The sequence below is a fragment of the Bison bison genome, unplaced genomic scaffold, assembly GCF_000754665.1.
Source record: "Bison bison bison isolate TAMUID 2011002044 unplaced genomic scaffold, Bison_UMD1.0 scf7180017864389, whole genome shotgun sequence".
Lineage (NCBI taxonomy): Eukaryota > Metazoa > Chordata > Mammalia > Artiodactyla > Bovidae > Bison > Bison bison.
The window spans coordinates 2,091,775-2,117,388 of NW_011494961.1; the positions used below are offsets into that span (position 1 = coordinate 2,091,775).

General features: G+C 35.0%; 1 protein-coding gene across 1 annotated transcript in view; it reads left to right on the plus strand.

Annotated features, from left to right (window-relative positions):
* NDST4 (N-deacetylase/N-sulfotransferase (heparan glucosaminyl) 4) overlaps positions 1-25,614 on the plus strand; it is a 281,699-nt gene that overhangs the window by 124,584 nt on the left and 131,501 nt on the right. The window contains exons 2-3 of the mRNA XM_010858490.1: positions 1,377-1,464; positions 7,823-7,977. Of these exons, the coding sequence (XP_010856792.1) occupies positions 1,377-1,464; positions 7,823-7,977 (243 nt within the window). The remainder of the gene's footprint in view (positions 1-1,376; positions 1,465-7,822; positions 7,978-25,614) is intronic.

Genomic DNA, 25,614 nt, shown 5'->3' on the forward strand with positions numbered 1-25,614 from the left:
AATAAACACAGAAAAAAAAAAACTTCCTAATAAAAAAAGATGCATAATTTTTTTAAAAAAATTTAAAGCTATATTCCAGAGTATATAACAATAAGCTCAACTATTTATTTTTTAATTCTATCTTTTTATTTTCATATATAAATTGCTTTTGGGGGTAACTTTTAAAACCAGTTACATATGTCTATTTTTTTTTCCTTTTTCTATTTAGCTGATGATATTTAATTAAGATTAGCGAGGATTATACTTAGTATAACTGTAACCTTGGATAACCAGGAACCATACAGCTTATCAACCTTGTAATTCTCTTTTTTTCTTTACAAATTTTCAGGAAAGCTCCCTTAACTCTGGGGGGAATAAAAAGTAAAGTTCATTCATGCTCAAAAGAAATTGTCTAAACCTCTGCTCTTTTGTACCTTAAAAAATGGATAGGAGTAACCAAAAAACAATCTTAGTTATATCTCTAGTTGGAAGGAGTTTCTCACTTACATCAGAAGAAAATAAACTCCCTTTTAAAAATTCGTTAAAAATTGAGAAAGCATTCTGAATCAATAATCAAATTACAATGTCCAAGGATATGAGATTCTGAATTATACTACATGTGTCGACACAGAAATAATAGCAGTAGAATGATTGGCAGAAAATTTAGAGGACTAAGTCTGACTCAAAGATTACTGTCCAGATGTTCTTATCCTGTCTACAAGCAGGAAATTGACCTCTAATAACTCCAGAATGAGAAGTTAGGAAATATTTTTCCATGTTTAGAGAGTAGTTCTTTATGGAATTACTGATTTCCTACCTCCACTTTCCTTGTTCATATCTCCAGGTCTGTAATTAACATCCTATAAAATATAAATTTCCCTTTAATTTGTAAAATAAAAATCCAAGCTTTCAACTCAATAAGTATGCCTTAAAAATGACAGGAGAGGTTGCACAGTTAAAAAAAATACTCAGTTGGAACTCAAACTAAAGTTATCTTCCTATCCCTTCCCAACAAATACAGAACATGTCTATATGCAACTACTCTGAAAAAATGTCCCCAAGGAAAAGAACTATAATAATCTAAAATTCAAGAAATGTCTCACATAGAAATGAAAAATGATTTCAGTGCTGTGTGGTTAGAGAATTGCCTCTCAGCAATTTATAATGTGCTTAAGACTTAACTGCTTCATAATTTGGTAAACCTCAATAAAAATAATAACAAAAGTGATTATAATACCTGGAATATGAATAGCACATAACAGTAGCTATCAAAACCCCAAAAAGCAACAAAGACCACATTATTTTGTTTCGTTCATGCATACGCACTTGAAAAAGAGGCATCCCAAAAGCTTCATATTTATTTTTCTAAAATCATGTTAATTTCTTATTTATTTCAGGCATTACTAGAGACTCAAAATTTACTGCGCACTCAGGTTGCAAATTTTACCTTCAACCTTGGATTTTCAGGGAAGTTTTACCACACAGGTAAGAAGGAGCTTTGTGTTCTCAGGCAGCTACATATAAATAGGAGAGAGGATTTTTAATGTTTTAAAAGTAGGAGAAATAGAATATTCAGACTGATTATGGGAAAAACTTGGGTGCATTATGAGTAGCGAAATCCAAAATCAATGAGACTTGCTTACTTTGGCAAATACTGTTGGAGTCAGGGCAAAACAGGAAGAGAAATGACTTAGTCAACTCCGTAAAAGAAACTATAACCATTATTCTATGTCTATGCATCCTGTGAAGCGTGGAGACGATGGTGGTGAAGATGATGACAATGAGATGATAATGAAAATAATAACAGTGGACAGTGTTTTAAAATTGTAGGACAACCTTAGGGGCACATATTTTTAGTATATTTTTTTTCTTTGGAAAACATATAGTGGTAAGAGAGGAATTTTAGCTTCAAAGAAATTTAATAGATGTTATGCGTGATCTTGCTTAATTTATTGTCCCTTCAGGATTTTCCTTAAAAATATTACAATGATTTGGCCAACATGCATTAAAACCATCACACTCAAACTTGTATTTCTTACCACATCTATCCAATCACAGTTTCATTTCTTGTCAGTCTCAGCCTTCAAACAAATCCTCAAAATGTGATTGGTGCGCATGGACTACTCCATGTTCTGCTATTTTTCACCTCTTTACCCATCTTTACCTCCAGAATTTGACTCTTATTTTCTGAATGCAGCATGATAATGGCAGGGACTAGTATGGAGAAAACTATGTGGGTGAAAGTAATTGTCTTAATGGCACAAAATGGTGTCTTAGGGTTTGTATTAGGGCAATGCCTACTATCTGCTACTATTTCTGCATCTTTGGTGAAAGCTAAATGCTTTGTTTAGGGCTTTCCATTGTTGTTACTTCATAGTATTTTAGTAAAAACATTTCACAGTATTCTCTATTCATGCAATTTATTGACTCATTAAAAATATCCCATGCAAAGGTAGTCTTTAATTATCATAAGTTCAGTTCATTTACCCAAAGAGGTTTTTTAATGTTTACCCAAAGAGGCTCAGGAGGTTTATTAGAATATTGAAGCAGCAGTGTCATATTGGCTTTTCTTTAATGCTTTTTTCCCTCCTGCTTTGAAACATGTAAATCTGTTTAAAGTAATAGAAGGAAAATTGGTATTTAGACCAGTTGACAAATGAAATCACTGCATATTTTAATTAATATATTGCAGTAAAAGATTTGGGTCATCACATCTGCACAGCCACAGCAATTCTAGCTTACAATTTTGAAAATAGACATGGTTTTATAAACCTTTTTCAAAACCCCCTCAAGAAATGAGTTCAGACCCAAAAATCACTGATTATGAAGTTATAAAGCAGGTAACTCTAAAGACTATGTCTACTCACGCTGGGGGAAAAATATGGGATTGTTTGGAGTTCACACACTAACAATACTATTTTGTCTTAAATAGCTGTATAAGAAAAGTAAAAAGATTCTTCTGGCTGAAATATATCTGGATAACTGCCTCAGCTTTTATTTACTTTTCATATTCAAATCTACTAAACCTGTCAGACGTTTGCAGAGTTAATGTTGATAGCAGGTTATAACACTTCCCATTTCTTTTTTATAATCCTGAGCATGTACACACTACACATCCCACTAGGAAATGAACACACTAGTTAATATCACAGGGACAGTTGTTGGAGGAGGAAACCAAACAATAAAAAAAAAGATATTTTAATTATATCTCTTAATTGGACCTTATTGACACTTTATGTTGGTACTGACCTAATAAAAATAATGGAAGACACACTGTTCTGTTTTGCTCTGGGATAATGTGCTTTACAGATTCTGTAATATATATATTTATAAGTTCTGGAAGCTTAATTACCTTCACATAAATATGAAGCTTTATTTGATTGGCTACATTATGTGTAGAATCATTGAAATGCATCCATGACATTTTCCAAGGGTACAGTCATGCTATATTAAGTACTTATTTATTCACTTGAGGATATCAAGGTTTCTTCCAGATTGGAGTTAAATATTGATAGTATTCACTTTCGCTAGAGCATGCCTCTTCCCTATCTAGTCGCTTCCTATATGAAGTTTTAACTATCAGGAGCTTAACAAATCAGAAAAGTTCTTTCCTTATCTATACACTTGATTGTGACAGGTAACCATGAGAAGATGGCCTTGCACAATCACCGTCTCAGATTCTCACAGAATGATCTGATTTTCCAATGCATGAAGATGCTGATTGATGAGTTTCATTGTTTTGAAGACACTTAATCACATATGCCTAGTGTAATAAAGATAGATTCTGTATTCCTAGACTGCTTCACTTATTTGTATTTTCCATGTATTCTTCCCTGTTCAGCTTCTCTGTCCTTCACATGCTGAAAACAATCTCACCCAAAAAGCACATTCCTAAAAGTCATTCATTCATGGGTGCCAAATTGAAAGAGGAAGGACGTTCTGCTGATTGAAAGTAAAAAATAATAATAATAATAATAAAAGCATAGAGTTCAGAGTATAATCTTTTAGTCTGGAAATATTTTAAAGCATGATTGGAATTACACAATGAAAGCTCAATTGAAAAATGGAGACATTACAGTATCAAGATGACTTGCAGGGATGGAGAGCTACAAATATTTTGTGGGGCAGGATTTCTGGTGACAATCATTACCAGTTTTTGTAATTGACAATAAATTGAATATGACACAAACAATTACCTCATGTATAATATTTTCAAACTGGAAAAATACATGTCTTTTCCATGAGAGTTCACTTTTATATAAACAAAACAGAATCTTATAAAAAACTAACTTTTAAATATAGAAGTGAAAAAGTGTTACATTCATTCTCTTTTGCTTGCTTTTGTTTTACTTTATAATGTGCTGTTTCAAAGACTAGACATTGGAAACAACCTGCTTTTGTTTAAATCTAGGTTCTGACATTACACTAGCTATGTGAACATAAACAGATTACTTTTCTGTGCCTCAATGCCTGCATCCCCAAAATGAGAATAATAATATCTCTCATATAGAACAGTACATAGCATGTCATGATATGCAAATATTTTTATTACTAAATATTTTTGTATAAGAATCAAATATTATTTAAAAATAGTGAACTATTCACATGTCTCTGTTTTCCAAATTTGGAACTATAGATAGCTTTTAATCAATTTTAATCATCAAACAATTCTTTTTATTTAGTATATTTAATTTATTCTATACTCACCTATGTGGAAGTGTGCCAGATTCAATACATGAAGAAAGTTAGAAACCTCTTCTTACAGTTTCAGAATTACAATATTTCACATATAATAGCAAATATAAGACAAACATTTATACAAAACTGATAAGACTCTGGAATTTTATCTATCTGATTTTAATGTCACAACTGTGCCTTATGGAAACTAATCTACAGCCCAGAACTTGCTAAACTTATTCTTATTTGGCAGACTAAAAAACTTTTAGAGGCATACTCTTATCATATAACACAGATACCCCAAAAGCAGGAACAGAGAAATGAGTGCATAAATAGTTTACTTCTGAATTAAACACTTTTATCTTCATTAACAATGATGTAGATTTGAATCTAATCAGGTTAGAGGTAAAAGGGTCCATTTGAACACAGACACCTGAACAGACTAGCTTCTGCTGCTAAGTCGCTTCAGTCGTGTCCGACTCTGTGCGACCCCACAGACTGCAGCCCTGCAGGCTCCCCCGTCCCTGGGATTCTCCAGGCAAGAACACTGGAGTGGGTTGCCATTTCCTTCTCCAATGCATGAGAGTGAAAAGTGAAAGTGAAGTCGTTCAGTCGTGTCCGACTCTGAGCGAGCTCATGGACTGCAGCCTACCAGGCTCCTCTGTCCATGGGATTTTCCAGGCAAGAGTACTGGAGTCGGGTGCCATTGCCTTCTCTGGTGCTAAATAGTCATGTATGAACTACAAATTATATTCTCACATGTAATTTCATCATATGTTAGGTATCAAAAAATAAGTATTTACAAACGAGTCAAAAATTTTAATATTTTCATTTAGCTGGATTCAAAAACATTTGAAATTCTTCTTTGATCCCTCAGCATGACTTGATGTCATATTTTTCATTAAGCAATTCTAATGTCATCAGCTTGCCTTATGTGGCTTTGAATTATATGACTTGTATAAAATAAGAGAAAGGCTGATGGGAAATTAATCCATGGAGTGAAAAACAAAGAGGTCTTAAACATCACTCCTAATATTGTGGGGAGTGCTTACAAATTACCACACTTCCTGGTATAAAAATTACCAAGATTTTGTGATCAGTCATGCATCTGTTTATATCAGTAGTCAGAAAAATTATCTTTAAATTTGAGTAATTTAAAAACACTTCATACTTAAAATCCATCTGAGGAAGTGACAAACTTATTTACATTTGGATTTCAATATTTGAAATTCTTAATATATTAACAAAACCAATGAATTGTAAGTCTATAATGCTAATAATTTTGGCTCAAGTTAACAAAATTAAGAATTTTTTTCTGCTTATCTTATTTATAGAACTTTATCACTTTCAAAACTTCTCTTTATATATAGTAGCAACTATTATAGTAGTAATACTGCCAATTAAACTTGTTGGTCCTTACACCTTTTGAGAATTATGGATTATAAGATATATACCAAGAATAACACATACATATAAATACACACAAAAGTTGACAGGCACTTAAGCTGATACATGAAGGTTCAAAAATTCAGTGACTATATACTAATATAGACTGAGGTAAAGTTTTCTCTTATTAATGCAAGTTAAAAGGATCCAATTTCAGACTTCAAGAATTTGATAATCTTGGTAAGGCAATATTTTTAAGAATGTGTGAAAATATGCAACTTTAGAACACCACAGGCATAAACCAGTAGGTACTATTTTTAAGAAGAAAGTGATCTTAATATTTATGAATCAATAATTCACAATGTTAAGTGCTTTAATAAATTGATCTCATTGATTCTTCATAAGAGCCCATGAGATAGATTTTTATACTTCCATTTTAAACCAGGAAACTAAGACTCAAACAAATTAACTTATACAAGATCACATAGCCAAGGATACACTTTAACAAATATATGCTTTAACCCTCTCATGGCACTCCTTCATGATTCATGCTGTCTTTACTACAGGACACTTGAAAAGGAATATTCAGAGAAGACTCTTTTAAAAATTCCTTTAATATTTTTTAAAGTAAACAATATAAAATCATCATAAAACATACTCCAATTTGAAGAAAAAAATTATCCAAATAAATCCACCTCACACTATAAGCCAGGATTTGTTACTTAGCTTGTTTAGTTAAGTATCCAGAGACCATATAGGAATCAATTATGTTACTGATTGAGAATATTCTAAAATTGAACTGTTATAAAATTGTACAAAAGTTATGATTTCATACCATGAAAATGTCCTTGGATTGCTGTAACACAGCGAATTTCCTTGGAACTAACTTGCTGATGTTATTTTCCTTCCCTTATTTCCCTTCTTGTATGACAAATGGTTTTTTCCTATGTATTAGGCATTGTTAACAAATTTTCCTAACAGAGGATGAAAAATTAATACTAGTTTTAAATTCTCAATTCAAGTTTTTATTGTGTTAATTGATTTTTTGTTTACATTTTATTAAATTATTATATCAAAATGAGAAATATTTATGTTTGTAATGGTAAGTCTAAAATATAAGGACACAAACATATTTATACAGTAAGATCTCAACTTTTAAAAAAATAAGTAGAAAAAGAGTTAATGAAAAATACAAAAATGCTTCTACTGGTTAGTTCCAAAGATGATTTTTGGTTTTGGTTTTGTTTCTGAGTTTTATATATCATTGTCTATGCTTTCTGCCTATCTTCAATGAGAATATATTTTATAATAAAAAAAATTAACAGACATCATCATTTAAATTTAAAATTATTCAGTTCAATATTGGGCTTATATGCAGAAATATTTTTAAGAGTAAAAAGAATAATCATCTTTTACCAGGTTTCCCCTATTCATCCAATAAAGGAGAGAATTAATAGTTGATAACTTTAGAACAAAAATAGACTAAAACTTGCTCTGTTTTTTGCTGATGTTGTCATTACCACCGTCTGCTAACAAATCTAAACAATGCCAGTGATAAAATATCCCTAAAATCTAAATGTAAACAACATCTGCACTTACCGCTTCCCATCCCAACCCCTAATCCCACTGCCTCTGATATAATTTAGGCTATGGTCATTTCTCTTTTATTAAAACAACACAAAATTGGATTTAGGTATCAGTAGCAAGAAGAATAATCTGACAAACATAACCTTTAAGCTAATACAAATTTTTCACTTAAGCCATTTTTTATGTTTTACAGGGACTGAAGAGGAGGATGAGGGAGATGACCTTTTGCTTCGGTCTGTGGATGAGTTCTGGTGGTTTCCTCACATGTGGAGCCATATGCAGCCCCACCTCTTCCACAATGAGTCATCTTTAGTTGAGCAGATGATTCTCAACAAGGAATTTGCACTGGTGAGTACATTTTATTGAAGTATTTTTCAAACTATGAATTGTGATGTATTAGTGGATTGTAAAATCGGCTTATTGGGTTTACTCCGATAGAAAGAGAACAGAACAGAAAATACAGGAGTGTGCCACAAGTGTTAGGACTTCCCCAGTGGAGCTACTGCTAAGAATCCACCTGCCAATGCAGGAGACACAAGAGATGCAGGTTTGATCCCTGGGTTGGGAAGATCCCCTGAAGGAGGGCATGGCAACCCACTCCAGTATTCTCATCTGGAGAATCCCATGGACAGAGGAACCTGGAAAGCTACAGTCCATAGGGTTGCAAAGACTTGGACACAACTGAAGCAATTTTGCCACCATAAGTGTTAAGTGTACATACTGCTTTGTATTATTTTGTTTCAGGCATGTGTGTGTACATGTATATGTACTAGGTCATGATGTGCTATAAAATGTATTCAAAAAATTAGGTCATTGTCTGAAAGTTCCTATCTCCTGCTTTATGAAAGTATTATACTATGAATAGGGAAAATAGTACTTTCTCCATTGTATTCCTTGCTCTTGCTCAGTTGCTAATTCATGTCCAACTCTTTGTGACTCCATGGACTTCAGCACACCAGGCTTCCCTGTCCTTAACTATCTCCCAGAGTTTTCTCAAACTCATGTTCATTGAGCCAATGATGCCACCCATGGGATTCTCCAGGCAAGAATACTGGAGTAGGTAGTCATTCCCCCTCCAGGGGATCTTCTCAACCCAGGCATTGAACCCGCATCTCTTGCATCTCCTGCATTGGCAGGCAGGTTCTTTACAACTGTACCACCTAAGTCAGATTTTTATTGTATTCTAGTACACAATAACTGTCCTCTCAAAAAGTATTTGTTGCAAGGCTGAATAAATCAGTTCAGTTCAGTCACTCAGTCATGTCCGACCCTTTGAGACCCCATGGACTACAGCAGGCCGGGCCTCCTTGTCCATCACCAACTCCCAGAGTTTACCCAAATTCATGTCCATTGAGTCGGTGATGTCATCCAGCCATGTCATCCTCTGCCGTCCCCTTACCCTGCTGCCTTCAGTCTTTCCCAGCATCAGGGTCTTTTCAAATGAGTAAGCTCTTCATATAAGGTAGCCAAAGTATTGGAGTTTCAGCTTCAATATCAGTCCTTCCAATGAACACCCAGGACTGATCTCCTTTAGGATAGACTGGTTGGATCTCCTTGCAGTCCAAGGGACTCTTAAGAGTCTTCTCCAACACCACAGTTCAAAAGCATCAATTCTTCAGGACTCAGCTTTCTTTATAGTCCAAGACTCACATCCATACATGACTACTGGAAAAACCATAGCCTTGACTAGATGGACCTTTGTTGGCAAAGTAATGTCTCTGCTTTTGAATATGCGGTCTAGGTTGGTCATGACTCTCCTTCCAAGGAGTAAGTGTCTTTTAATTTCATGGCTGCAATCAATCTGCAGTGATTTTGGAGCCCAAAAAGATAAAGTCCTCCACTGTTTCCCCATCTATTTGCCATGAAGTAATGGGACCAGATGCCATGATCTTAGGTTTCTGAACGTTGAGCTCTAAGCCAATTTCTTCACTCTCTACTTTCACTTTCATCAAGAGGTTCTTTAGTTCTTCTTCACTTTCTGCCATGAGGGTGGTATCATGAGATTATTGATATTTCTCCTGGCAATCTTGATTCCAGCTTGTGCTTCTTCCAGACCAGCGTTTCTCATGGTGTACTCTGCATATAAGTTAAATAAACAGGGTGACAATATACACCCTTGATGAACTCCTTTTCCTATTTGGAACCAGTCTGTTGTTCCATGTCCAGTTCTAACTGTTGCTTTCTGACCTGCATACAAATTTCTCAAGAGGCAGGTCAGGTGGTCTGGTATTTCCATCTCTTTCAGAATTTTCCACAGTTTATTGTGATCCACACAGTCAAAGGCTTTGGCATAGTCAATAAAGCAAAAATAGATGTTTTTCTGGAACTCTCTTGCTTTTTTGATGAATAAATAGAGTCCCTAGAACAATGACTCTAGGCCAGTGATTCTCAAACCAAGCATGTATCTTTTTCACTTAGAAGACTTTTTAAAACACATATGCTGGGGTCTCTGGTTCAGTAGATTGTCAAATAGGCCTGAGAATTTGCATTTTTGACAAATTTACAGAGGATGCCCTTGCTGTTGGAACTGCACTTTGAGAACCATTGCTTTAGACTAGGAGTTGGTAACTATGGCCAATGAGCCAAATTTGGCCTGTTATTGGCTTTATATTGTTCTTGAGCTAAGATAATTTTGTTTGGGTTTTTTGAATTTATGTTTTAAAATGAAAAACAGAGACAATAATATTCTGTGACATAAAAATTACATACAATTCATGTTTCAATGTCCATAAATAAAGTGTTATTGGAATAGCACCACACTCTTCTCTTTATGCATTGTCTGCAGCTGCTTCTTCATTGCAATGGGAGAGTTGGGTAGCTGCAAAAGAGATTGGATGTCCTACAAAGTCCACCTCAAATAATTACTATCTGGACCTTTACTGAGAAAGTTTGCCCACCCCTGTGCTAGATAGGAAGTAAATCATCTATCCTTTTAACAATCTACTGAAAGAAATCTTTTCCCCAGAAAAACATTCAGAGGCATATTCTCACATCTTCACACAGTGTGGCAGATGGTCACAAGGGGTATGTGAATCCCCCAAAGGCCTCCATCTTAAGGTGTTTTTTTTTAAAAATAAATAGTTTATTTGCACTGTGTAATTGCTGATAGATATCATTTTTTTAAAGTCAAATTGGGAGGCACAAACCCAAGGCCTTATAAGTACTAAAATATTTTATGACATTATGCCTAATTATTATGTTAATAGATCACCCTTCTTTCCATCTCTAAATCCCAAGACTTATGTCAGATCTGCACGTAGGATCCTCACTAGTCATTGTGGGAGCATAAAAAGCAGTTAAGATCATGGACTCAAGACTGTGTTTGAATCCTGGCCTTCCATCAATGGCTGTTTGAACTTGAACAAAAATTACTTAGCCTCTGTGTCTCAGTTTCCCCATCTGTAAAAATGAGAATAATCATGACAACCACCTCATAGGACTGCTTTGTGGATATGTATAATGTACTTAGCATACAATCAGCATTCAGTGGTTATTAATCAATTATGATCTTTCTAAATCCAGACAATTATGTGGTTATATCTTACTTTAAAAAAAATATTGTTCAAAATATGGCTTTACAAAAGTTTGATCCTCACTTACTTTTGGGGAATGTCTAAAAAATTTTGTGCTGCCTCATAACATTGGAAAATTAAGTAAATATTCCTTTTTCAAAAAATAAACTTACCTTAAGTAAGCATGCTGAATTTTCTCAGAGCAGTTACCTTGAAAATAAACTGTATTTATCATTTGGCTTGAACCTCCCCCCACCTCATTTTCTCTCTGAAGCCTTGCTTTTTAGGCATGTAGATTATATTTCATAATGGTTGATTTCACCTGTTTGTGTAAAAATTTTTAAAGCCATGCTGAGAGCACTGGGAAAGACTCAGATGTAATTGCTTTGTAATGAAATGTTGAAAGCTATTTAGAGTCCATTCAGCACACTTATATTTGTTCAGTCAGTGTGCTTAGAAACTAGACTGAAACCTATAAGTATATTTTATAAGGAAAAAATCTTATTATAGTTTGCATAATCAAAATATAATAACTAAAGTGAAGTCTGTTAAACACACATACTGAAATGATATTGTTCTTTTCCTTCTGATGTTGAGCTCAGTAAAACTAATCAGGATTCTTCTCGGGGTGACATTAGAACCCCAGCTTTATGTCATCCTGTACACATAAGATGACAATATGTGTGTTGTCCAGAGAGTCAGGAAGCATATTTCTTTCTTATTGAATTATTATCTTTCTATATCCAGATGACACTTCAAAACCCTCCACAGTATTAAGATGGGATAGGATAGTGAAAAGCATTATATTGGCAGGCTACATTTTACCCTTGGCTGTTAGTAACATGTTCTAATACAGCTGGCACCTCATTTAATGTCTTCATGCCTCTGTTTCCTCCCCTGAAATGGTAATGATTCCCTTTTTCACTCTCTAAACTATAGAGCTTTTAGATAATTAATTTATATCAACTCATCTGCCAACCTAAAGCACAGGACCAGATAATCCACTGATCAATTTCAGTTCTAAAATTCTGTGATCGTTGATATTGGTCCACAAATTTGAAATGAACATCTTGAAATACTCATCTAGCTACAATTGAAGCAATTATGGAAAGGGATTTTCAAACTAAAAGGCCAATTTATATTGAAAAACATCCAAAGTGTTTAAATCTCTTTTTTATTCCATCCTGACATTACTCCCTATTCCTTGGTTTGACCTTGGCTGACAGAGGTGTGCTGTGCTTTTATCAGTGAAAAGCACAACTGTTCTCACAACATTTACAAAAATGATTCACCTAACATATTAATAGCTTCATATTGATATTTAAAAAATTGTTAAACAATCAAACAAAATGGTTCATTTGTAGATTTTCTCTGAATTTTTTCTGGATAGAGTTTATTTTGTGTTGCAATATGTCTAAAAATCATGAGAAAAACATATTGCAAGACTGTTTCTTTACTATTTCATTGTGTGAGAAGAATTATTATTACTGTAAAGCACCATCATTCCTTAATTCACACACACTTAAGTCTGCAGTGTGAATGTTTGTGTGTGGGGGCAATGACGTATGTTTATGTTGAATCCATGACCACATGTGTACATAGTGTGTGTTTGTGTGTGCATTTATATATATATATGCATGTTTAATCCATGAACATATATGCCATGAGAATGTGTTATAGAAGATGTTAGTCTATTGATTAGCACAGGCAACCCAAATATGGTCATTGTAACGAGTAAGGCAGTAGGGTGGGAGAAATAATTTTGACTCTTCTTTTTTTTTTCTTTTTACTAAATCATACATTTTGCTGTCAACAGACAGAAATAACACTTCGAAGATGACAGCAAAAAATTAAGGCTAAAGAGAACAAGAATATTCAGCTAATCTGCTTGATGAAAAAGTTACCAAAAAATCATTCCTGACTTAACCCATATCTCCTTTTCAAAGGAGAGAGAGAATACCTGTAGCATAATCCTGAATTATTTATTTCATTCCACAATAGATTTGTGGGGAAAAAGTAAGAAATGGTGGTTTGTTGTTGGAAGTTTTGTATATATATATATTCATTAAAGTTTCCAAATGAGAGGAGCTTTTTAATTCACTAACAGTAGCAGACCGAAAATATCCTGAAGGGAAAAAAGGACACTTTTCCTCTTCAATGGTGACTTTTCAAAAATGCTGGGGTTTTTTTGACATTTTATCAAACAGTCTGAAACCTTATTCATAAGTAAATAAGTAAAAGATTCTAGAAATAAAGGCACAGGTTTTTTAATCTGCTTTTAAAACACTACATGTATTTCTGAACTCTATATAACTTGTTTTCATAAGACACAATATTCCTGATATGAAAAATTCTGACACTAAAATAGTTCTCATAAAAAATCTAAATTCATCAAAGAGCAAATGTGAACAATTAGTAAGTGTCGCAGTGACCTGCACATAAAATCAGCTATGTAGAAATTTCAATTAAAAAATAAAAGGTATGTGATAGTGGAATTAATGGCACAATGAAATAAAACAGAGACAGTGCTGCCTTTCATTAGCTGCTAAACCTGTGTGTTTACTAAATGATGCAGTATATAACCTTATGCTAAGTCACTTTAGTCCTGACTCTGCAACCCTATGGACTGTAGCCCACCAGGCTTCTCTGTCCTTGGGATGCTCCAGGCAAGAATAACGGAGTGGGATGCCATGCCCTCCTCCAGGAGGTCTTTCCAACTCAGGGATCGACCCAGGGTCTCTTAGGTCTCCTGCATTAGAAGGCGGGTTCTTTACCACTAGTGCCACCCGGGAAGCCCCAGTGCTGTATAGCAAATAACAGATGTCAAAAAACTCTGATAATTACAACCAATAGGGTATTTCAAAAGCAGGAAATGTAGAGAAGGTAATAATATTTAATCAAAAGTAAAACTGTGAACAAACATTGATTTGATAAAAGTTTTTGGGTTTTTTTTTTTTGTGGTTGTGTTTGGTCGCTAAGCTATGCCTGAGCCTTTTGTGATCCCTTGTGGACTGCAGCATGCCAGGTTGCTCTGTCCATGGGCTTTTCCAGGCAAGAATACTGGAGTGGGTTGCCTTTTCTTCTCCAGGGGATCTTCCTGACCCAGGGATTGACCCTGCATCTCCTGCAATGGCAAGAAGTTTCTTTCCATCGAGCCACCAAGGAAGCCCTGATGAAAGTTTACTATGGAGCAAACAGTATATTTTGTAGGTTCAGTGATGTATAAGGCAGTCTGTATACCCAGCAGAGTAGACACATGAGTATGGATTTAGATGAAATATAAAGAAGCAAAGCATCTAGGCATAGGAAAGTTTGAAATATTTTCAGCAATTGCGTGAGTTCTTGAGGGATCCTGCAGAATACATACCCATGTAGTACAAATATCCAAGTGAAATCATTCTAATTACTAATGTAATTGGGTATATTTGTTATCTTTGGCTTCACAACAAATTAGTCAAAAACTTAACAATTTAAAACGATGCACACTGATACCAAACAGTTTATGTGGGTCAGAAAGTTGAATATGACTTAACAAGATCCTACAGTTTAGGATCTCTCAAGAGATCTCAACCAAACTGCCAGCTGGGGGAGCAGTCATTTCGAAGCCCAACTAGAAGGTGGACCAGCTCTGAAGCTCACCCACGTGGTTGTTGATAAGACTTAGGGCCTCGTGGGCTTTCAGGCTGTGGACCTGAGTATCTCATTTGCTGCCTGGTTCCACGCTCAGTTCCTCACCATAAGGGCTCCTCTAGAGGGAATTAACAACAAGCAGTTGTTTGGTTATTTGGGTTCTTTGAATTTCCATAAGAATTGTAGGATCAGCTTATTAATCTCTGCACAATGGCCAGCTAGAATTTCAATAAGGGTAGCATCCATGGCTTTCATGGATCAATTTGGGAAATACTCTCATCTTAGCAATATTAACTCTTCGAACAGGCTGTTTTTCCATTTACTTAGGTGGTCTTTAATTTCTTTCAACAATATTTTATATTTTCAGGGCATGTTTTACACTTCTTTTATTAAAAATATTTCTACTTCTTGTATTCTTTTTAATGCTATTGTAAATGGACTTTTTATTAATTTCATTTCATATTGTGCATTTTTATGTGTAGAAGTACAATTGTTTTTTGTATATGGATCTTGTAACCTTCAAATTTGCTGCACTCACTTGTTAGTTCAAGAGGTTTTTAAAATGGATTCTTCTGGTGAGTCTATATGCAAGCTCATGTTATATCTAAGTAAAGATAGTTTTACTTCTTCTCTTGTCTGGATACAGTTTATTTTATTTTATTGTCTAATTTTCCTGACTAGAACTTGCAATATAATTTTGAATAGAAATGGTAAGAGCAGATATCCTTGTCTTATTCCTGATTTAGGAGGAAAAATCCAGTTCTTCACCATTAATCATGATGCTAGTTGTGGACTTTTGAAGATACCCATTATCAAACTGAAGTGTCTATCTATTCCTACTTGGTTGAGTATTTTTATCATAAAAGGCTGTTGGATTTGTCACATTTTTTTAATGTCTATTCAATTGATTGTGTTTTTTTCCCTTTTTTATTGTGATTCTATATTGCATTAATAGATTTTTAGATTTTAAACCAACTTTACATGCTTGTGATAAATCTCAGTTGGCCAGAGTACATGCTTGACATATGTTGTCAAATTTAACTGCTTAGTATTTTGTTGAAGATTTTGCATCTATATTCTCAAGGATATTCTTCAGTAGCTTTCTTTTATTACGAAATCTTTGTCTGGTTTTGGTGTTAAGGCAATACCCGTATATACTGATGCACTTAACAGTGTGCCACATCTCTCTGAGATTTTATGCAATTTTAATTATTTGTTTCCTCTCTGTTCTTCAGATTGCATAATCTCCATCCATGTATCTTTCTTTAAGTTTCTGGATCTTTCCTGTGCCAGCTCTTCTGTTGAAACCCTTTAATGAACTTTTTATTTTAGTAATTGTACTTTTCAATTCCAGAATTTCTACTTGATTCCTTTTTATAATTTATATCTTTTTATTGATATGCTCTATTGAATGAATCGTTGTCATCACACACTTCTTTACGTGTGTAAGTATGACTTGTTTCAGTTCTTAGAATGCATTTGAAATCATTGTCTGCTATGTCTGGCATCTGAGCCCTTTGACAGCAGTTTGCATTGCTTACTTTACTCTGCTATCTATGGGTCACATTTTCCAGTTTCTTTGCATATCTTGTAATTTTCTGCTTAAAACTAGACATTTGGTTTGGTGACTCTGGTTTTGACCCCAAGGTTCTACTCTTCCTACAAGTCACCACTGACCTCATTCCCTCTAGGCTCTGGGGTTCTGGAATTTGGAGGAGCTTTCCCTACCTCCCATTCTCTACACCACATACACATGCTGAAGAACAAACTAGAAAGGCATGGGTCAAAGAATATTTTAGTGACTTCATCTTTTGTTAATTCAAAAGTTATCCTTGCCGGTACTGAAAAGAAGTTGAGGAGAGAGAAGAAAAGTCTTGCCTTTGTCTCTTCTACCTAAAGGTAAATTGTCTATGTTCTGGTCTTATCTTCCACTTCCCCTTTTCCTTGCTCCTTAAGGATAAGACCACTTTTATTTTACTGCTTTTATCATGCAGTTCAATCTGTGTAATCCACCATCCTAATTCTCCATACCAAAGCTACCATCCCACTTTTAAATTTAAGCCTTGTGATAGAAATGAGGCTATAATTGTTGATAATTTCCCCCTGATAAGCTAGAATTTCTAGACTAGGTTTCCAAATTAAAACCCACTCTATTTTTGGAAATAATTTTTTGTAATGGTATTTAATCCTAAAGCAGGCACAATGCATATATTTTTAATTTTGGAAAAAGCATTAAATAAGGAAATCAAATATTAATGGCATTTCCTTGGAAGATAGAACAAATGTTTAGTAAATGGAATATTTGTATAATCTTGAATATAGTTATTTAATTATACTTACTGGAAATCTGTAATGAGCAAAATGGTGTCAAACAGAAGAAAATACTAAAAATCACAGTGGGAAGTTTATAGAAACCAGCCAGCAAGCTTGAAGCACATTATATGAGCAATTTAAATGACTTTGTTACTGAATATAGAACATTTACTTATAGATGTCATTTTCCAGCTGTTTAAAAGTATTTTCGTATATCTATGTGGTCAGTAGAGATATCCTTTCATCATTATGCCTATATATTATTTTTGCTTTTTATATTATATATGCATATATTTCTCATATATTGTTCAGAAGTATCATTCACTCCATCACCATATTCCTTTCCTGTGACGGTACTGCCTGTCACAATCCACAATCCTTTGTGCCTTCCTGTCAATACTCTTGTGTTTAATTCACAATAAAAATGAATAAAACTTTGTGTGAAAAAATGGCACACCTGTAGATTCAACCTTTAATATATGCTGTATCAAGATGGAATATTGTGTTACAGTGAGTGAGCTATTCATTTGTCACTGAAAATCTTCAGCATTTGAGTGCTTTCCTGTTTTAACCATTTCAGAGAGTAACCTTTTAAAATACATAACTTACCACTTTTCAATTGATAAATGTGTACTAAGTATTATGCCACATTTTTTCATGATGGCTAAAAGTTTTCATGTTGATTCAGGTTATTTTACTATACTCTGTTCTTGCTGTGTTCTCAGAATCAACTGCAATTATGTGGATTGTTTGTTCCTAAACTATGTTCACAGAATTTTTTGAATTCTTGTGTCTACTTTTTCTAGTTTTCCAGTCTGTGGTTTGTAGTATCGGTAGCTTTCTCTTCTAGCCATTGTCATACTATCTGGGTCTAGCAGCCAGGTTGCCATTTCAATAAAATGAAGTGGTCAGACTAGATGACTACTGAAACCCTGATGTCTCTAAAATTATATGAACTTGAATTGCCTTGAGCTTCGAAATCAGAGTAGGCTTCTTAGGCTTCCTTCTCAAGTAAAAATGAAAGCTCTCAATTTCACAAATGAAGAAACTGAGTTCATACATGACATGTACTTGGTCACACAGAGAATCCACATTCTGCCCTGGGGAGCCTAATTCAATGTTCTTTCAATTACACCACATAGCAACCCAAGCAAGAGCTGATGATTTGTGGGAGAACCAGACAGTCTCTCTCTAAGGCAAAATAAACCAATTTGTGTGCCCTGTTTTCCTAACGGCTTTTTGCTAATCATGCGTGTGTGCTGTGTGCTAAGTTGCTTCAGTAGTGTCTGACTCTTTGTGACCCTATGGACTGTACCCCGCCAGGCTCCCCTGTCTATGGGATTCTCCAGGCAAGAATCCTGGAGTGGGTTGCCATGCCTTCCTCCAAGGGATCTTTCTGACCAAGGTAATAAGTGTGACCTCTGCAAAGTTGAATCATTGTTGAAGAACCCAGACCTATCTCCTGTATTGAGAGTAGATGGTATTATATAAAATTTCAAAGATTAATATGGAAATTTTAGTGTATTAATGGCATAATGACCAATGTATTGCATAACAAGCAAAAATATTTTGACTTCTCTCTCAGCTACCTGTTGACAGCAGGTAGGTTTTTTACTCTTATTACAGTTGGATAATACTATTTAATAAAATTCTAGTTAGTTTATAAAAAGAGCTGCTAAGATTCTCAATTTCTGTTTTCACCAAACCTATGACATAAAGAATAGGAAAACTTTTAGCCAGGAAATTAGAATTGGTTTTTCACTAGCTATTAATATTCATACTGCTGAGTAATGGATTTAGAGAAAAGGAGTGACTTTTCTTGTCATGGTCAATCCTTGATTTGCCAGTGTAGTATTGACAGGTAGATGAAAGAATTTCCCCTAGATGGAAAATTTCTGCAATATGTATTTATCTATTTGCTATTTTTAGTAGAGGGCACCATTAGAAACCCCCGTCCCCCATATTCCTATCTTAGCTGCAACATTTTTTTTTCTGTAAAGTGGCTATTTTTTCCCTGAACATGTTCAAATTCAAAGGAATAAATACCAGCTAGAAAATACACTTTAATATTGAGCAGCAATGATTGAAGGAAAATGAGCTATTTACATTACTCAGATACATTAACATGAATCTATCAAGGTCTGCATCTGTCTGTTCCGAGTATCTTATTATTATTTTTAGTAACTAGAAAATCTTAAATGTCATTCTTTCTGCTTTATGTTTTTTATGTATTTAAATATTTTAAGATTAACTAGAGGAACTCCAATTCTTTTCAGCTGCTGGTACATATATTAATTGCAACAAAGATTTCCCCTAGGAGGTAAGCTGATAACTGCTTAAAGTAGTTGTTAATATTTAATTTACTTACTATAAGGTAAATCCATATTTCCTCTAAATATTAAGTTTCATTTATATAATACTGTCCACAAAATACAAAAGAAAAATTCACGTTCCTCTGAAGAAAACAAAAAGTTAGTTATTTTTATACATAAACATCTTTTATGACATGAGTTTACCCTATGGGAGCCCTGTGTAGTTGCCCAGAGTATTAATTAAGCTCATGTGTTTAGCTTCAGACATATCTTGGTTCAAATTGCATGTCTGCCAATTACTAGATGTGTGTCCTTAGCAAATGACTGAAAATTCCTGTGCGTTAATTTTCAACATGTAAAATGGGGATGATAATAGTTTCTACCTGATAGGTTTCTATGAGGATTAGATGATGTGAGTACATAGTCATATGTGTATAATGCTAAGCTAAGTGCTTGGCACATAAGTGTTTCAAAAAGTGTTTGTCATCATCACCATCACTGTTGTTGTTGTTTAGTCGCTGAGTAGTGTCCAATTCTTTGCAACCCCATGGACTGTAGCCCGCCAGGCTTCTCCATCCATAAGGTTTTCCAGGCAAGAATACTGGATTAGGTTGTCACTTCCTTCTCCAGGGGATCATCCTGACTCAGGGATTGAACCCAGGTCTCCTGCATTGCAGGAAGACTCTACCTTCTGAGCCTCCAGGGAAGCTGGAAAGTGTATCAAATTTGAATCATAATGATGGACAGTATTTCATGAATCCCTAATTAATGCACATCTAAACCTGCTGTGCCCTTAGAAATAATGAAATTTGTGGAACACAGAATACATTTAACTCTTGCCCTTATGAATCTCCAAAAGGAGCATAAAGAGTTGAAGAAAGGAAGAAGAAATTGATTTGGTGTCAGAAGAGGTTTGAGTTGGGAATTAAGAGAAAATTAGATTGTGTGGTTCTTGTGGGGCCAGAATATGCAGGAGCTTTTCCCCTTGGATTTGAGGGTCTCAGAAACCCTAACTTCAGCTGTACTGATCACTTTTGCTTAGAATGCTATCTTTTGACATTCCAATTCTCCAGATTCTCATATCACCTCCCCTAATTAATGTATCCTAATTTACTGCTCTCCTCTAACCTCCTAGATCAGGACTCTTATGTGCCTTTTATACATTAGATTAGGAAGTGGGCCGCTTAGCAACAAGGCATTGAGAATTCTTATTTCTTCATTCTCATTTCAGGGTACAGATGTCTTTAGTACTTGATGAACACTTCTAACAGAGAAGGCAATGGCACCCCACTCCAGTACTCTTGCCTGGAAAATCCCATGGACGGAGGAGCCTGGTAGGCTGCAGTCCATGGGGTCGCTGAGGGTCGGACACGACTAAGCGACTTCACTTTCACTTTTCACTTTCCTGCATTGGAGAAGGAAATGGCAACCCACTCCAGTGTTCTTGCCTGGAGAATCCCAGGGACGGGGGAGCCTGGTGGGCTGCCGTCTATGGGGTCGCACAGAGTCGGACACGACTGAAGCGGCTTAGCAGCAGCAGCAGATCACTTCTAAATGCATCCTCAGTACCCATTTTTACACTGTTCCTAGTAAACAAAGCCAAAGTGTGATAGTGGAGCCAAAATGTCTAGCTAGAGGGCTGATTTTTCAGCTTTTTCTTTAAGGTAGAGAGCATTTGCTATCGTTCTGGCCAGTTAGATGCAAGACTGCGCTGTTGTATGGAACTTCCAGGACAGCAGGTGAGATATGGCTAATGTCTGCCCTTTCGCACTCTGCCTTTGTTCCTTTCTCTTGCCCACTATATTGCCTTACTGGCTGGAAATGACACATCCATCTTAAAACTATGAAGGAAAGGCCAAGAGAATCAGAGACCTCACTTCTGGCATTCTTGAACGTCTGAACCAACCACTTATCTCCAGATTTCCAATTACTCAAGAAAAATAAGCTTCTTTTTTTTAATCCATTGTTTTTTGTTTTCATTTTGTTTTTCTGATACAAAGTTTGACCATTTCCTATCCAATGCTTTTCCATTGCATTTTTTCTCATAAGTCATTTTTAGATTTGCCTACATCCAAATTGCCCCCATTTCTAAAATTTGTAGACCCTTCAAAGGAATATTCATATGGAATGCCCTAAATAAGCCTTGGCTTCCCCAGTGGCTCAGTGGTAAAAAAATCCACTTGCAATGCAGGAGCCGCAAAGACTCGGGTTTGATCCCTGAGTCGGGAAGATCCGCTGGAGGAGGGCATGGCAACCCACTCCAGTATTCTTGCCTGGAGAATCATATGGACAGAGGACCTGGCAGGCTACAGTCTTTAGGGTTGCAAAGAGTCAGACATGACTGAGCAACTTAGCATGCATGCACACAAACATGGCCTAACACTTTTTAAGAAGTGTTGATGGTGAAAATTTTATGCTAATTATCAATCAATTATTAGATAGCAGTTCTGTGAGTGAATTCTTAGAATATTCAATAATACCATAATTACATTTCACTGACAAATTTTCATTATTTGCCTCAGTAACCAAAGTTGTTTGCAATTAAGTGATTATGAGCTAATTAAAATCTGAGACTTTTAAGATTTTTTTCAAAAATTTAACTCCACTCTACTGAGCATACCCTATTCAGATTGAATAATCTATCAAAAGCATTAATCAACATGTGTTTTTCTCTTTTGTTTTTTTCAATTTGAAAAATTCATTCAGCTCAATAGGTTTTTTGTTTTTTTTTATTATGTTTTATCTATAGTGGTTGAATGGTTTCATCATTCTGTGATTACCTCTTGAGAGTCAACACTTCAGATCCCTATAGTCATTTCTCAGTATCCTGAATAATATGAGAATATGAGAAATTGTTTTCAAACATGTTGACAGTGGAAAGAGTTAAAGCTGGTTATTAATACATGAGAATTGGAGTGATTGACTGAAGTTGTTTTGAGATGAAAACTGCACTGATACTTTGATTTCCAAATGGGATGCTACTTTAACATGAGGATAAGAAAATGGAAATATAATATTTGGTATGACAACATGTCTACAGAAAACCAGTAATTTAATCATCTTTATAGGCAGTTACTTAAGTGATCATGATTTGCTTTTTATTATATAGGCACCATTTGTTAACATAAACTTACTTTTTATTTGATGAAATTTATTTAACAGGCTCATAAAGTTTCCACGAAATTGGAAACAATCACAGATGGAAATTAGTTTAACTCTTAGAGAAGGTACACAATGTCACAGAAGGACAAAATGTAATAATACCCTGTATTTTGGAGATGGGGAGGAAATTTACAACCAGAGGAATGTCTCATTCTCATACCAAATGTTTAAAGCATTTTTCCATAAATGCATTAAGCTGACATTAAGGCAAAAAATGACTCCTAAGGGAAATTTCAGCATGACTCAAAAATAATATTAGAAATAAATCCCATTGCTCAGAGAAAATAATAGTTTATGCAAATATATTTCTGCAAAGTGAAATGCTTAAATTAATGATTCCAAATCATCAGCCATATAGTTGTGGAAACATCCAAAAATTAGGAAATGTGCACAAAATTTTTAAATAAGGGACATTCCAGCCAGCTTCAAAAAGAACAAGTTGCTCTTCTCAACTTGTCTAACACACACACACACACATACCACAGGCATTTCACTTAAACCAGTGCTTTATTTCAGAAACATAGATAAGCAGGTAGATTTTCTTTTTTTTTTTAATTTATTTTTTATAGAAGGATAATTGCTTTATAGAATTTTCTGTTTTCTGTCAAACCTCAACATGACTCAGCCATAGGTATACATATATCCCCTCCCTTTTGAACCTTCCTCCCATCTCTCTCCTCATCCCACCCCTCTAGGTTGATTCAGAGCCCCTGTTTGAGTTTCCTGAGCCATACAGCAAATTCCCATTGGCTATTTTACATATGGTAATGTAAGTTTCCATGTTAATCTCTCCATACATCTCACCCTCTCCTCCCCTCTCCCTATGTCCAGAAGTCTTTTCTCTAAGTCTCTTTCTCCATTGCTGCCCTATAAATAAGTTCTTCAGTACTATTTTTCTAGATTCCACAACATTTATCTTTCTCTTTCTGATTCACTTCACTCTGTATAACAGGTTCTAGGTTCATCCACCTTATCAGAACTAACTCAAATCTGTTCCTTTTTATGGCTGAGTAATATTCCATTGCGTATATGTACCAAACTTCTCTATCCGTTCATCTGTTGATGGACATCTAGGTTGCTTCCATGTTCTAGCTATGTGGTAAATAGTGCTGCAATTAATAATGGGATATGTGTGTCTTTTTAAATTTTGGTTTCCTCAGGGTATATGCCTAGCAGTGGGATTGCTGGGTCATATGGTTTCTTTATTCCTAGTTTTTTAAGGAATCTCCATACCATCTTCCAGAGTGGCTGTATCAATTTACATTCCCACCAACAGTGCAAGAGTGTTCCCTTTTCTCCACACCCTCTCCAGAATTTATTATTTGTAGAATTTTTGATGAAGGCCATTCTGACCAGGTGTGAAATGGATATCTCATTGTAGTTTTTATTTGCATTTCTCTAATAAAGAGCAATGTTGAGCATCTTTTTATGTGTTTGTTAGTCATCTGTATGTCTTCTTTGGAAAAATGTCTGTTTAGGTATTTTTCCCATTTTGGATTGGGTTGTTTGTTTTTCTGGCATAGAGTTGTATGAGCTTCTTGTATATTTTGGAAATTAATCCTTTGTCAGTTGTTTCACTTGTTATTATTTTTTCCCATTCTGAGGGTTGTCTTTTCACCTTGCTTATGGTTTGCTTTGTTGTGCAAAAGTTTTTAAGTTTAATCAGGCCCCACTTGTTTACTTTTGTTTTTATTTCCATTACTCTAGGAGATGGGTCATAGAGGATCTTGTTTTGATTTATGTCATCGAGTGTTCTGCCTATGTTTTCTCTGTAAGTTTTATAGTTTCTGGTCTTATATTTAGGTCTTTAATCCATTTTGAATTTATCTTTGTGCATGGTGTTAAGAAGTGTTCTAATTTCATTCTTTTACATGTAGCTGTCCAGTTTCCCCAGCACCATTTATTGAAGAGGCTGTCTGTGCCCCATTGTGTATTCTTTCCTCCTATGTCAAAAGTAGGTACTTATAGTTGCATGGGTATATTTCTGGGCTTTCTATTTTGTTCCTTTGGTCTATATTTCTGTTTTTGTGCCAGTACCATACTGCCTTGATGACTATGGCTTTGTAGTATAATCTAAATTCAGGAAGGTTGATTCTTCCAGCTCTATTCTTCTTTCTCAAGATTGCTTTGGCTATTTGGGATCTTTTGTGTTTCCATATGAATTGTGAAATATTTTGCTCTAGTTCTGTGAAAAATGCTATTGGTAATTTGATAGGGATCGCATTTAATCTGTAGATTGTGTTTGGCAGTATAGTCATTTTCACAATATTGATTCTTCCTACCAGGAACATGGAATATCTTTCCATCTGTTTATGTCATCTTTGATTTCTTTTATTAGTGTCTGATAATTTTCTGTGTACACACATTTAGTCTCCTTAGGTAAGTTTATTCCTAGATATTTAATTCTTTTTGTTGCAGTGATGAATGGGATTGATTCCTTAATTTCTCTTTCTGATTTTTCACTGTTATACAGAAATGCAAATGAGTTCTATGTATTGATTTTGTATCCTGCAACTTTGCTAAATTCACTGATTACATCTAGTAATTTTCTGATACTATATTTAAGGATATCTATGTACAATACCTAGAGCCAGACATCCTGGAATGTGAAGTCAAGTGGGCCTTAGAAAGCATCACTATGAACAAAGCTAATGGAAGTGATGGAATTCCAGTTGAGCTATTCCAAATCCTGAAAGATGATGCTGTGAAAGTGCTGCACTCAATATGCCAGCACATTTGGAAAACTCAGCAGTGGCCACAGGACTGGAAAAGGTCAGTTTTCATTCCAATCTCAAAGAAAGGCAATGCCAAAGAATGCTCAAACTATTGCACAATTGCACTCATCTCACACGCTAGTAAAGTAACGCTCAAAATTCTCCAAGCCAGGCTTTAGCAATATGTGAACCGTGAACTTCCTGATGTTCAAGCTGGTTTTAGAAAAGGCAGAAGAACCAAAGATCAAATTGCCAACATCCACTGGATCATGGAAAAAGCAAGAGAGTTCCAGAAAAGCATCTATTTCTGCTTTATTGACTATGCCAAAGCCTTTGACCTGT